Source organism: Chlorocebus sabaeus, chromosome 20 (genome assembly GCF_047675955.1).
Source record: "Chlorocebus sabaeus isolate Y175 chromosome 20, mChlSab1.0.hap1, whole genome shotgun sequence".
In the NCBI taxonomy this organism is placed as follows: Eukaryota; Metazoa; Chordata; class Mammalia; order Primates; family Cercopithecidae; genus Chlorocebus; species Chlorocebus sabaeus.
Genome location: NC_132923.1, coordinates 103,571,939 through 103,586,304, shown reverse-complemented (window position 1 = coordinate 103,586,304; position 14,366 = coordinate 103,571,939). Strand labels below are relative to the sequence as shown.

The 14,366-nt window shown below is 47.0% G+C and overlaps 1 protein-coding gene and 1 pseudogene across 4 annotated transcripts in view; both read right to left on the bottom strand.

The window, feature by feature from the left end:
- Nucleotides 1-2,091: 2,091 nt before the first annotated feature.
- Nucleotides 2,092-4,044, bottom strand: LOC119626223 (proteasome subunit alpha type-3 pseudogene; annotated as a pseudogene).
- A 270-nt stretch (nt 4,045-4,314) lies between these two features.
- The window catches only part of CSMD2 (CUB and Sushi multiple domains 2), a 654,890-nt gene continuing 644,838 nt past the window's right edge, over nt 4,315-14,366 (bottom strand). For 2 of the 4 annotated variants that reach the window (XM_073007520.1, XM_073007524.1), the window contains 4 exons: nt 13,578-13,690; nt 11,761-11,848; nt 10,141-10,279; nt 4,315-9,955 (listed from right to left, as the gene is read on the bottom strand). In XM_073007520.1, coding sequence (XP_072863621.1) covers nt 9,796-9,955; nt 10,141-10,279; nt 11,761-11,848; nt 13,578-13,690 — 500 coding nt within the window. In that variant the 3' untranslated portion in view covers nt 4,315-9,795. The remainder of the gene's footprint in view (nt 9,956-10,140; nt 10,280-11,760; nt 11,849-13,577; nt 13,691-14,366) is intronic. The other 2 variants (XM_037996751.2, XM_007979489.3) reach the window with 2 other exon arrangements.

The window sequence follows — 14,366 nt, the reverse complement described above, 5'->3', positions numbered from 1 at the left end:
GCGATTCTCCTGCCTCACTCTCCCAAGTAGCTGGGACTACAGGCACATGCCACCATGCCTGGCTAATTTTTGTATTTTTTGGTAGAATCAAGGTTTCACCATGTTGGCCAGGCTGGTCTTGAACTCCTGGCCTCAAGTGATCCGCCTGCCTGCCTTGGCCTCCCAAAGTGCCCTTTTATCACTTTCAGTCTCATATTTTTTTACTTCTTTACATAATTTCTGTTTTCTTAGACATTTAAGTTTTCTTCCCATATGTGCTTTATTATACTTTCTTTCTGTATGTTGCGCGTTAAACACTTTGCAGTTTGCTCTTCATTTCTGAGATATGCTTGTTCTTTTATTGTAAGCTGTCATTTATTTCTTCCTGTTTTATGTCTATTTGTATCCTGAGTTTTCACACTTCTGGTTTGTATTAAACTTTAATATTTACAATTGCTTGATTATATTTAATTAATGTTGGGATGCTTTCCTTCATTTATTTTTTAGGGGAGTATTTTAATTAGTTACAATGTTTTCTTTTCTTTGCTTTTTTTTCTCTTTTCCACTCTTAGGTATATACCCAAGTTACAATGTCTTTACTACTCATTTTCTGTTTTATTCTTATGGAAACTTTGAAGATATGTCCATGAACCTTTTTTGTCCATGATAAAATAAATATGTAGGATTTTCCTAGACCAGCAATAACAGGTGCTTCTACTGGAGTGAGGGAATGGAGTGGTGTTAGTGTTTATTTGATTTCTTAGTTCAGGGACACTGTTCTCTTGGTATAGGTAGATCTTGTGGGGTGCAGTTTGTCTTAAAGGCATCATAGTTTGGGCTTGCCCCTCTATCTATGCCCTTCGGCTTATGAACACTTGTTCTGTTTGGAAGTCTTTCCCCACTCTATGTGGTGTCCAGCAATTGTCTACTATTTTGTCTACTAAATTGTCTACTATTTTCTTCCTTTCTTTTTTCTCCTGTATTTTTAGTAGGGACAGGGTTTTGCCATATTGGCCAGGATGGTCTTGAACTCCTGGCCTCAAGTGATCCGCCAGCCTCAGTCTCCTAAAGTGCTGGGATTACAGGCATGAGCCCAGCCTGTCTGCTGTTTTCTTATGAAGTATTTGCATGTTTGTGTGCTGGTATGAACTTGTATTCTGAACTTAGACTTAATATTTGCTCCCTTCCTCTCTTGATTCCCAATCCAACAGGAACTTGTGTTGGACAACAGTTCAATTCCTGACCCTGAATCCCTGCCAAGCTACCTGAGGTTTCAGTGGGAGGGCTGCACCCACCCTGCTGATTCCCTGTGGCTGGGAGAGAAACACCAGGCAGTGTGTCCCAGATGGAATGCCTTTATTAATACTGGGGGCCAGGCACGGTGGCTCACACCTGTAATCCCAGCACTCTGGGAGGCCAAGGCAGGTGGATCACCTGAGGTTAGGAGTTCAAGACCAGCCTGGCAAACATGGTGAAACTCCGTCTCTACTGCAAATACAACAATTAGCCAGGCATGGTGGCATGTGCCTGTAATCCCAGCTACTCTGGTGGCTGAGGCAGGAGAATCGCTTGAACCAGGAGGTGGAGGTTGCAGTGGGCTGAGATTGCACCACTGCATTCTAGCCTGGGCGACAGAGTGAGATTGTGTCTCAAAAAACAAACAAAACAAAACAAAACAAAACAAACAAACAAACAAAACCCCAAAAAACAAAAGACTGGGAATGTTGGTCTAAATCAGGTTATTGAGGTGACAAGGGGGGCAGTTGGAGCCGAGGTACAGTGCAAAAGTGAAGGGTAGTGGGAATCAGAAAACTGAAGGTAGTTTGGATGAATTTTCTACCTAAAATGATGACTGCTAACAAATGCATAGTACATTTAAGAAAGGATAGGCTCCTAGCTCTTGCCAGTTCCTTCTTCTTCTTCCTCACCACTCCTCTCATGACTGTCTTGCCTGGATGACCCTCCTTGATTTGGCCTTTCTCTGCTATAGAGTTTCTACTGCCTAAGCCCACCTGCCCTTAGACTGTGGTCCTCAGATCCTGAGCTCCTCAGTCCAGGCCAAACTCCAGCCCTGAAGGGAGCAGCTTCTTTGTCCCCAGGTTCTAGGTCTGAGCTGATGTGGCCTCCACTATAAATAAAAAAAAATTTTATTGTGGTAAAATATATGTAACACGAAATTGATCATCTTAACCATTGTTAAGTGGCATTAAGTACATTAACTATATTCACATAATTGTGCAATTTCCCGAACTTTTCTTTTTCCCTTTTCACAATACAAAAATTTAATGAAAATTGATTAGTGAGCGTGTATAATCCACAGGGGGCTAAATGTTACCTGGAACTGCAGAAGAAACTTAGAATAGATGCTGGAGTAAATGTTATGTATTGTCATCATCTGATTCATCTTCCTTCAAAGATTCCTTGGCATGTTTCTCTACTTCTTCCCTTATACCTTTTGGAATAATTTCATGTCTTCCTTTAGTTAATTCACCAACCTGCTGAGTTCTAATTTAAAAGATTTATTCTTAACTTCATCATGTACTATGTAAATATTTTTGCAACTTCTTAACAATAACATGGCAGGTCATTTCTTTTACAGGAAGCTTTTCTATTTTCTATCTTTGCAGCATGCCTGTCTTTGCCAAGGGCACAATCCCAATAACCGTATGAAATATCTTGCAGAATTGTGCCCTGCCATTCACTCTGTAAGAGCCTACTGTAAAACTATAGCCAAAAGCACTGCAGAATGTATATGCATGGCAACTGTATCTACAAGATGTTTTTGTGGAATGTTATAGCCAAAGTTAGATCTAAAGTTGGAAGCTGCTTCTCTTGTTACCAAAGAAGGAGCATCTGTCAACAAACCTGCTACCACCATTCCAACATGCCAATCAATATTAAAAAGTCTTTTGTTGGAGCCTTCTTCATAAAGTTTAGGAAGACTTCCTTTTCTACCCCAAAGACACCACCATCTTTACCTCTGAGTCCAGTGGCTGTACTACTATTTTCCACAGCCTTCATAGCATATTCAACTAAAATCTCTCCCATCAGGAGATCATGTAGAGGCTGACAAGTCATACCTGGTGTCAATTGAGCTCTTTGTTCTAAAACAAGAAGAACGTGTAGGGCTTTCAGGCCTCCAGAAACTTTTCATCTTATAAAACTGAAACTTTATACTAATTAAACAGTAACTCCCCATCCCTGCCTCCCGCTAGTCCCTGGCAACCACCATTCTACTTTCTGTATGAATTTGATGACTCAAGGTAGCTTGTATAAATAGAATCACACAGTATCTGTTTTTTTTGTGTGTGTGTAACTGGCTTATTTCACTTAGCATAATATCCTCATCCATGTTGCAGTATGGGTCAGAGTTTTCTTCTTTTTTAAGGCCGAATAATATTTCATTGTACATATGTACCACATTTTGTTCATTCATCTGTTGATGGACATTTGGGTTCCTTCTACTTTTTGGTATTTGTGAATAAATGCCGCTATTAACATATCTTTTTGTGACCCTGCTTTTAACTCTTTTGGCTATGTACTCAGAAGTGGAACTGCTAGATAATATAGTAATTCTATTTTTGGTGTTTTGAGAAATCACCATACTGTTTTCCATAGTGGCTGCACATTTTACATTCCCACCAATGGGGCACAAGGGTTCCAATTTCTCCACATCCTCACCAGCACTTATTATTATTGTTCAATAGTAGCCATTCTAATGGGTATGCAGTGACATCTCATTGTGGCTTTATTTCCCTAATGATTAGTAATGTTGAGCATTTTTTCATATGCTTGTTGGCCATTTGTATATTTTCTTTGGAGAAATGACTGTTCAAATCTTTCATAAGAGTTCTTTATAGATGCTCAATATTAACCCCTTATCAGATATGTGATATGCAAATATTTTCTCCCATTCTATAGTTTGCCTTTTCACTCTGTTGATTGTATCTTTTGATATACGGAAGTTGTGAATTTTGATGTGGTCCAATTTATCTGTTTTTTCTTTTGTTGCCTATACTTTTGATGTCATACACAGGAGATCACTGCCAAATCTAATGTCATGAAGCTTTCCACCTACGTTTTCTTGTAAGCATTTTATAATTCTAGGTCTTATGTTTAGGTCTTTGATCCATTTTGAGTTAAGTTTTGTATGTGGGGTATGCACTATCATTTTTGCTCAGAGTTTCCAACACGTAGCAGTGTTAACACAATGCAGTTAAGAAACGGACTCCCATATTTCTACCTTGGATTGTAGGCTAAAATATGTCTTTCGTCCCCTTTCCCAACAAACACTTGCCCCTAGTCATGAAAGAGGCCATAAAAATGTAAGAAAACCAATGCAAAAATTTATATTTTATTTGAATTCAAAAAATTTAAAATTGCTTTCAAATTCAGGAAAGTACCATAATGCAGGACCCCAGGGGGAAGCCTCATATACAGAGACAGATAAATTAAATGTATATACTGCAGACAAGCCAAGAAGGTGTGTAGATTACATATTTACAGCACTGGATGTTTTCTGAAAACCATATTTATACATTTTGTTACATTTACAAAAAAGGCTTCCACTACCGTTTACCTACAATAATGAAAAAAAATTTACACCTTTTTTTTTTTTTTTGGTACTGTACAAACTTTGTATAATAAAAATATATCTCTGTACAAAAGATTTTTTTTGTTTTTGTTTTACTTTTTTTTTTCCTCATGGGATGGTGATGGGTATATGGCGTAGATGGTGGGTGAAGGGCCTCACCTGCCCTGTTCCTTTCCAAGCCTCTGGAGGTGGAGAGAAATGCCAGGGGTGTGGAGGGTGATGCCCAGCGGAGTGCTGGGTGCCCCACCAGCAGGTGCTCCCCGAGCATCTCATGGAACTTTACAAGGAGACGCAGGGGAGGGATGGGGGGGCGGGAAGAGGCGTCCGCTGGGTGGTCTGAGAGGGGCATAAGAAAGGGGAAGGGAGCAGTCAAAGGAGAGGAGCGTCGGGGGGAAGGGAGTGTAAGAAATCAGGAGGGGAGCTTCCTGCACTTGTTTCCAGCCAAGGAAAGAGATGAGAGTGTGAGTGTGTCTGGATTGGCCGTCTCCCTCCAAGCCCAGGGTGCCGTGTCCCAGAGGTGGTGCGGCCAGGGGTAGGCTCCTGCCTCTGTCAGCCTCCATTGTGGCTGCTGGAAACGGACGCCTCTCACTTTACTCTTAACGTCAGTCAGATCTTCTAATTGTTCCAACCTAGAATTTGCTTAAGAACCAGGTGTCGCTGTCCCTCTGCTCCTGCACATTTCTATTTGTTATTTCAATATGTGATATGAACCTCTGAGGCCAGCATATCACACATGTACAGGGGCTTAAGCTTGTGGGGGCCTTCCTGAGGACAGAGAAAGTGGCTCTAAATGCTATACTTTGATTCCTAAACTCTTGAACTTCCAAACAATGCTTATGGAATTCATGAATGACCCAAGCATAATATAGCTGTGAAAATAAATCAAACCCACTTGCAAGGAGCTGGAGAGTGTGACTTTCAGCCACTCCGTTGTTTTGATTCAGGACCTGCCAGGACTTTTATTGGCTATGGTCAGCGGCTGCTGGGAGCCAAGGAGCCAGCACCAACCGCAGGAGGCCTGGGGAGCTGAGTCCTTGCCCCGAGGCTGCCTACGCGGAGACAGCAGAACCCAGATAGGACACACAGGTGTCTTGTCTGGCTTTCCAGACCTGGCCACAGTGCTACCGTAGAGATTCATCGGCTCCTCCCTTCTTAGCTGCCCCTTCTAGACCGGGGTTTCCGGCAGCTGGTGTAGTGGACTTTGGGGCGGACTGATCTGGGTTTGCATTCTGACTCCACACTTCCTAACTCTGTGGCCCACATGTCTTTACCTTTCCAGGCTTCTGTTTTCTCATCTGTCAAAGGGAAATAATAAATCCTACGTTTTGGTGTTATTGTGCAGACTAGAAATACTATAGGTAAAGTGTCAGGCACAGAGAATAAATGCAGTACATGATAGCCATTGTTTTTTGGGTACCAGGGCAGGCTTGCTCCCCTGTTCTCTCAAGAACCCTGCTGCTGTCCCCAGACCTGGCATCCTTTCTGGGCCACAGACTTGTCTTCTCTTCTCTTTCTCAGTTGACAGCCAGACTTGACCTTGGGCTCCCAGCCAGACTCTTGCCCTATCCTCCCCGGTTCTCCCTTCTTTCCCAGTGCTTCCCAGGACCCAAACGACTTTTTAATCCACTGGGTTTAGAACTCAATAAAATTGTGTTTGGAAAAAAATAAACTGATTTTCAATCTATTTCCAAAGACTTTTTTCCTGCCCTTGGGGTAATCCTTGCTGCCACTGTGCAGTTGGGGCCGTCCATCAGCAGACAGCTGGTTTCTGCACGCTGACCACACCATGGGATGTGTCCCACTCTTACAGTCACTGAGTCACCGTGTCCTCACACATGGGATGGGCGGGGGGCATATTGGTTTGAAAGCTGACCGTACCTCCCCGTCTTCATCTCTTCTCTGTGTGCGGGTAACAGGGCATGAAGCATCCTTCATGAGCACTTCTATTTTTGAAGCCTTTATGGTCTCTTCCGGAGGACGTGAATGGAGGAGCGGTGTGTGTGTGTGTATGTAGTCAGGCCCATACACACACACACACACACACACATCCACAAGTTGCTTTGCTATTTTAAATCCATAAACTTTCTTCCTCCATCTGCAACCCCTCTTCCTTTTCTGCCTTTTCAGGACACGGCAGGAGTCCTCTCCAGGGTGACAGGCATAGATGGCGGCAGGGCGAGGGTCCGAGTCCCAGCAGTAGCAGACACAGGCAGAGAGACGAACGAAGATGGGCACTGGGCACTGTGCTCAGGGGAGCCTACTTCCTGCCCCCTGGGGAACTGGGAACAAACAGATCACACCTGGGTTTGCAAAGGAAAAAGAGGCAGTGGGAGGGGAGGGGCCGGGAGCAGAGGAAGAAAAGCAAAGCAGCAAAGCAAAGAAGGAACAAGCGGGAAAGAGATGAATCACCTCGATCTTCACTTTGATTTTAATCTTCCCAGGTTGGGGGTGGGGGTAGGTAGGGAATGCGTGCAGCACAATATGAATTTTTCTGTCTTTTTCCCTTGCAGGGCCAACTTCGCCATTAGACCTGGAGGCCTGGTGCTTGGGGGCCACCATACTTTTAGGAGCCCAGGAAAACATTCTAATTTTAGTTCCTTTCAAAATCAGATGAAAAAAAATGACTAGGATAATAATGGATCAGTAATAAAGAATCCAGGCTGGATTATATTCATTTTTGTAGTGACACAGTTGTGAAATCTCATTTTTAATACTTGTTTTTAACGGAGGAAGGGTCGGCACACATCATCACACAGCCCTGTTCCTCTGCCCTGTTACTCGCTGACTGCACAGGCCTCGTTGCTTCCCTAGTAGGGTGTTTATTTTAATTTCTGCTTTTCTCTTTGGCATTATTTTAAAAGAATTACCATCTAGTCACTCATTTGAAATATGTGGGTGTCTGTTCAGGGTGGCTCTTGCTTTCTTTGTGCTCCAGCTATGGGCAGAAGTGGTCAGAGGGGCCGTGCTGGAGACCGCTGGGCTGGGCAGTGGGTTTGGAGCCTGCTGGCAAGGGGCCGATGCTGAGGGCTGCCCAGACGTGGAGCCGACCCGGAGGTGACAGCATGGCGCACACCAGCACCTGGAACCCAGCAGAGCCCAAGTGTGGAGCAAGAGTGCGTGTGCGGGGTTCAGGGGGCATTCTTGTTTCTTTCCTACACTGTTCAATAATTCATGCAGTGAATCAGATTCCTCACTGATCATCTCCAAGCCCCGATTTACATCGTCAGAGGGGATTTTTCTTTTTCTCTTTTGCCTTCTGTTGATAAGAGTTCTGAGTAGGAAAAAGTGAAGATTGGGCACACAGATGAAACTTGAGGAGTAATTTTGGCAGGCTAAAACAATCCCACTGGAATAAGGGGGAACCCTTATCTAAATGTTTGTTTTGGAGAGATGTAAAAAGATGGGGAAGAGCTCTTTCCATAAATTGTTTGTATTCAGGAGCTGCATCTGCTGCATCCCTGACTCACTCACCATCTGGGACTCAAGCTGAGGCTGTGAAATCCTCCTGGAGTTGTGAGGTGGAAAGGGAGTAAAGCACGTCAGGGGCTGGGCAGTGATAATGACCTTCGCTGCTCTTGTAACCCCCTCGGCAGGAACTGTCCCTAACATCCCCGTTGGTGGCCTTCTCAGGCCCCCTCATACAAGCCTGTTTCCTCGCTGCACTGCCATTTGTGTGTGGCTGGGAATATCCACCACGTGAGCTTCCGTGCATAGGAGTGTGGGGAAGGAGCACGGCACTAGCTCTGGGTTTGGCTGGTGGCCCACTTGGTGGATTTTCCACTGCCCTCACTGGAAATCCCTACCTGGCTGGCTCTGTGACTCTTCTCCCCAGAGCCCTTTAGCCCAGGACCTGAGAGAGGGCACCTGCCTATCCCCAGAAAGCAGGATGTGTGGGAGGACAGTTCTCAGAGGGGTGCAGCTTGGACATCATGTTGGGGCAACTCCTGAAGGGTCCCAGGTCCCAGAGGTGAGGGTGTCATCGAAGGAGGACACAGTGAGGAAGAGGCAGTGCCTTTTAGATTCATCAGTTCCTTCCCAGTGGACCTGTCAGATGCATGCCTGCGTGCGTGTGTGCGTATGTGCGTGTGTGTGTGTGCATGACCGTGTACACATGCAGGTCTGTCTGCCCCTCTGTCCATATCTTGGGGGGCTCCTCCCCTCTGGTGTGCTCAATGTGATGGGGAATTTTGTAAGTCAACCTGCCTACGCTCTGGTGCTCAGTTGACGGGTCAAACACCAATCTGGATATTGCTGTGAAGGTATCTTTTTAGATATGATTAACATTGAAATCAGAAGACTTTGAGTCTCCACAATGTGTGTGGGCCTCATTCAATCGGCTGAAGGCCTTAAGAAAAAGACTGAGGTGCTCCGAGGAGGAAGGAATTCCCTCTCTGACCGCCTTCGGACTCAAGATGACAGCATCAACTCCTACTGGAATTTCTAGCCTGCTGGCCTGCCCTGTAGATTTCCACCTTGCCAGCCAGTTCCTTAGATGAGTGTCTGTCTCTAAATATATATATTTATTTATATTTCTTTCTGTATATAATATATACATATAACTCTATGGAGATGCATATCTATATATAGATGGATAGGTATGGATATATATTGATACAGAGATGTATAGGTATATGTATTGCATGTATAGTATATGAATGTGTATATATACACAATATACCTATATACACACATATATGTGCATCTCTGTATAGCTCTACAGATCTCCAGGGCTTGACTTCGACCCAGAGGATGTATATATCCAGTTGGTTCTCTTTCTCTGGAGAGAAACAGACTAATCCACACTGATGTTCTGCCAAGTCCAGGGGTGGGGAGCACAGTTTCTGCAGCCAGCCAGCCTGGGATGGGATTTTGAACCCACCCCTTCTGAGCTGTGTGATCTTGCTCAAGTTAATTTCTCTGCAGCTCAGGTTTCTCATCTGTAATGGGGCTCCCAGTAGCCTCTACCTCACAGGGGGTGCAGGGATTCAATATGTTAGATCCACAAAGGGCCTGGTTCAGTGCCTGATACACAATGATGCTCAGTGCACAGCTCTCCTCTCACTGGGTGTGTCTGTGTGGCGTGTGCGACTCCGTTGGGTGGAGCCCCTGGCGCACACAGTCCCTGTCTGTGCCTGTCATGACCTGTCTTCCTCCCACACCCTTGCTCACCGGCTGCTGGAGGCGGGGCTCTCGGTGGCGGTGGTGGCAGCCAGGCCGGGTGGCTATACCGCTGTACATACTGTGCTGACTGTGAACTCTGCCTCGCTGGCCATGATGTCTGTGGGCTGGATGTTGCGGTCGTACATTGGGTTCTCAAACGTGGCCCGAACATTGGTGTTCTCGTGGCCAGCGTAGCCATTGAAGGGAACTTTGGGTCTTCTCCTGGCAATAAAAGAGGAAGTGACCACAGCATGAAAAGAGTGACACAGAGAGGCTTAGGGGTCTGGTGCGGTGGGGGGGGGGGGGGGGGGGGGGAGGGCGGGGGGGGGGGGGAGGGCGGGGGGGGCACTGCAAGGAGAGAGGGAGGGCCCGCCTGATGCCCGTCCTGCCTCCTTCCTGCGTGGTACCTGTGCTTGTAGAGATAGAGCACGAAGCCTGCAATGATGAGGGCGATGAAAGGCACCAGGATCGCGGCTGCCACCGAGCTGCTGTTGGAAGCAAAGTGGCGACCGATGGACTCGGGGTCTGACTCCAGCAGCCTGAGGTCTGTAAAGTCCCAAAGCAAAAAAAATCAAGTCACAGAGACACAGTTTGAGGCTCTGTCGGCTGCCCTCCCTGACTATACACTCTCGGGGAGCAGGGCTGCCACTCAGGGTGCTCCTCACTCCTGCTCAGCACAGGAGGCAGGTGTGCCCAGGGCCGCCCGCCTGCCTCCACGTGTGCACTCAGTCCTTGGGGGCAGGGTCCTGCATGCATCTACCTTGTGCCGCTCAGATGGCACCCAGAGGACCACCCGCAGAGGAGGCTGAAACCATGGCTCAACGAGTAAATCTCTAAAGTTCTTTTGGCTGTAGCAGCTTTTTATCAGATGAAACCTTACAGGGACACCAAAATATAAGATAGATGAAGGCAAAACTGTTCTGGATGAAGCTGAGGCACCTCCTTCCGGAAGGCATCCTCCTTCCTCGCCCTCCCCCTGCAGACTGGGAAGGCTCAGAATAACACAAGTAGACACTGTGGCCCCCGTTAGGCACCCTGCTAACTGAGGGGCTGGAGCTCTGAGGGGACAGGATGTCTGCTGTGGAGCCAGGACAAAAACTGTGATTTTCTAAGGCATTTGCAGCGTGCCTGGTCATCTTGGAGTAGGTGAAGGGTGCTGTGTGGAAGACAGTGGTCTCAGTCCATGCAGCTCACGAGGGCAGAGCTGGGGCAATTCCGGGGGAGGAGCAGTGTGGGTGGGAGAGGTGGGGGCAGACCGTGGCTCAGTCCAGAGAAGCTTTCCGGAGCTCGGAGCCAGAGGACGTGCAGTGGACTGCCTTGGCAGGCAGGGGCCCTGGGGACGGCAGGTGTCAGTGCCTGGGGTACAGAGAGGCTCTCCTGTACCCATGGCTGCCTCCTGTTTCCCCCTCCCCTGCTTCTGAGAAACCAGACCCCTCCTGCTACCAGAGTCCGAGGCTGGGCACCTGGAGGCTCTGGGCCAGGACCAGGCTCCAAGGTGTGGATGTTTGACATGAATGACAGGAAGCATGCTAGGTAAAGAGGCCACGGAAGGACCAGGGAGGGAAGTGGCCTTGACTCTCAGTTTTCTCATCTGTACAATGGGCACAAAACCAGCCTTCTAGGACTGGGCTAGGGCAGAAACGACATCACAGTAAAGGCACCCTGGGAGCCCTAAGACACTCCACAATGTTGCTCTTCATTGAGGCAGGGGTGACACCTGAGGGCTGGCTGGGGGTGTGGCTGGGGGCTGTATCTAAGACCCAGTGTCCCTGGAGTTGGGGGCTCTCCCCTCCAGGTCTGAGCAGGAAACTTTGTCAAAGGTTGAGTGGGTTATGCACACGTGTTTGCTTTTGGAGAGATATTCCATAGCTTTTGTCAGAATCTCAAAAGGCGTCCCTGATCCCAAAGAGGCCAAGCACCCCCGCCTCACACTGTTCAACTTCCCCAGTCCTCTACCTGACTGCGGCACACACGGTTTCTCTCCCACCCACCCGGGCCCACACTTCCGGGGCACAAGCACTAGTTACCCAGTCTTTGAAAGCCGAACTGCCCAAAGCCTTGGCCCTTGACGGAGCCTTGGTAGATGAAGGTGCCCCCGGAGGACTCTGACGAGACCTGTGATGGAGGGGAGCACAGAGAGCAAGTGGGAGGCTGCTAGAAGGATCTAGAACTCCTCTCTCATCGTACATGCTGCCCAGCAGGTCAGAGTCACCCACTGACCTGCTGCTCCGACATTCAGGGTTTGTTCTCTACCCACACCCAGGCAAGGGTGGGCGTGACCGGGGAGCCCGGGATGGGGCAGGGGCACCAGCTACATGTATGAGGTAGGAGGAAGATTTTATTTTCTACTGGTCAAATCACTTAATCTGTCTGTGCCTCAGTTTCTCATATGCAAAATGAGAATAGTAACAGTACCTATGTCATAGGGTGGCTGTAAGGATGAAAGGAGTTAATAAAGATGAAACACTTCAGAACGCTTCATTTATAGGCCTTAGATGCATGGTAGCTGTTATTACTGTGATGAAAAACCACCTTTTGGAGCATTAGGAACATACAGAACCATGGTGAAAATGTCCCTTGCAGATTAAAGGTATTGGAGAGTTCCTCACAGTTCTAAGAGCTATTAATTTTTTAGGGGGCATAGCTGGGGACCTAACTCCTGCCACTGATGCTCATGTGACAGATGCAGACCCCCAAATGTGCAGTCTGGGGCCGCAGCAGCTGAGGGCATGCTGTGAGGATGCCTGTGCTCCTGGCTACTTCCAACCTATACTCCGTGGCTAGAAGCAGCCTCTGTCTGCCCTCCCCAGCTGTCCCCCAAAACACGCCTCACTGGCTATCAAAAGGCTCCACGGTTGTTTGGCGTCCTAGGCAGTAGCTCCAGCTGTTCCTGGTCCTCTGGAGCCCCATCGTCATCTTCCCCTGGCCTACACTCCTAGCTCCATGTCCCAGCTTTGACCCTCCTGGATGGTGGAGTCTATTGTTCCTGCACAGCTTTTGGGCCACGATGATTGAAGCTGGCCCATACTTGGATTACAAAGGTGACCTACAGATACCCTTGGGCCTACCAAGGAACTACCCGTATGTGCCAGTCCCTGGAGAAGCCACTTGGTTCTCCTGATGTGCTTATGAAGCAAAGTCAACTCTGCCACAGCCCTCCACCAGCTGGTCCTGTCCATGAGAACGCACTGTGACTCCCTAGCTCCCTGCTATTCTGCTCTACCGCGACCTCTCACTTCATTCTATGCTTTCTCTTCTAGCTCCAGCAATCCAAGACAGAGAAATGGAGGACGTGGCAGGGGACGCTATGCTCAACTCCACTATGTGTGAAATAGGAAGGTGTGGCCAGAGAAGTGTCACTGGAGACCCAGCTTCCACCTCAAGAAAGCCCTAGAATAGAATGTCTTTTCCACAAGGGAATGCAAGAAAGTCCTATCCCTCTGCCATGTCCTGGTCTCTCAAAGCTCTGCTAAATCACTGACAATCTGCATCCTCAAGTGTGAGCAGAAGTTCAAGGTAGTCACGTGAGACTCACTGCCTTCTTCCAGCTCCCACCCACCACATCAATACCTTCAACTAGCCTGAATTCCCTCTGCCCCCGATCTTCATCCCTTGCTTTCTGTTCAAACAACAGAATTTACTCCAACTCTCTGGCTTTTAAAATCTTTTCCTTTGCTTGTTTCATTAGCAGATGAAGACCCTCTTGCTGCTCCTAGGCAGGGCCTCACAGAAAACCTCCTCCCAAGTTTCCAGATTGATCCTAGGAGTTCGCACACCCTTGTGTCCTCCTCTTCCCTGTCAGTGATCTGGGAATCAGGGGAGGAGGTGAGTTTGCTGAACTTACGTGTCCATCTAAAGCCCAGTGATCATCTCTGAACTTATTCACAAAGATCTCCACTGGCCCTGTAATCTGGTACACCTGGAGTAGGAGATGAAAATCTTCTTTCTTGTAAGTTCCTGGGAAATAAAGTTCTGGGGTTACACATGAAAGATCTGGGAAAATTTCAAAACTAAAATTTGTGGGTTGGTGGGTGTAAGTTTCTGGGTGGAATTTCATGTGTAGATGTTGATATAAACATTCCCCACATACCTTTAAGTTGTAAGTGTAGTGTTGAGTGTGGGTTTGTGTAGGCTGAATGTGGTTATATGCAGGAATTATTAAGATATGCATATGTATGTTAATAATTGGATTATTGGGTTGAGGTTGTGATCCTATTGACACAGGCATGTGTGAGAATATGATTTTGTGTGTTTTAATCTGTCCACTGATGCACAGATAGTTCAATGGGTGCAACAGTTCATGAGGGCATGGCCATGGGAGCATGTGAACGTGTCTATCATGTGTGAAATGAGCAAATGTCATCCCGCAGTTGCATAGGTGTGTGCACGTATGAATGCGTAGATAGGATTGTATGTGGGGTTGTGCATTAAGGTGTTCATTCACTCACACATTGATTTATCTATGTATGGCCATCTATCCATGTATTCAATAAACACTGTTTTCTAAGGTACTTACTTTTTCTGATTATAGGAAGATTGAAAATTGGGAAAATTTTAGAAAATGCCAAGATGCATGAAGAAAAAATAATCTCTCCTGATCTCACTAAGAAATAACCACGTTACTGTAAATAAT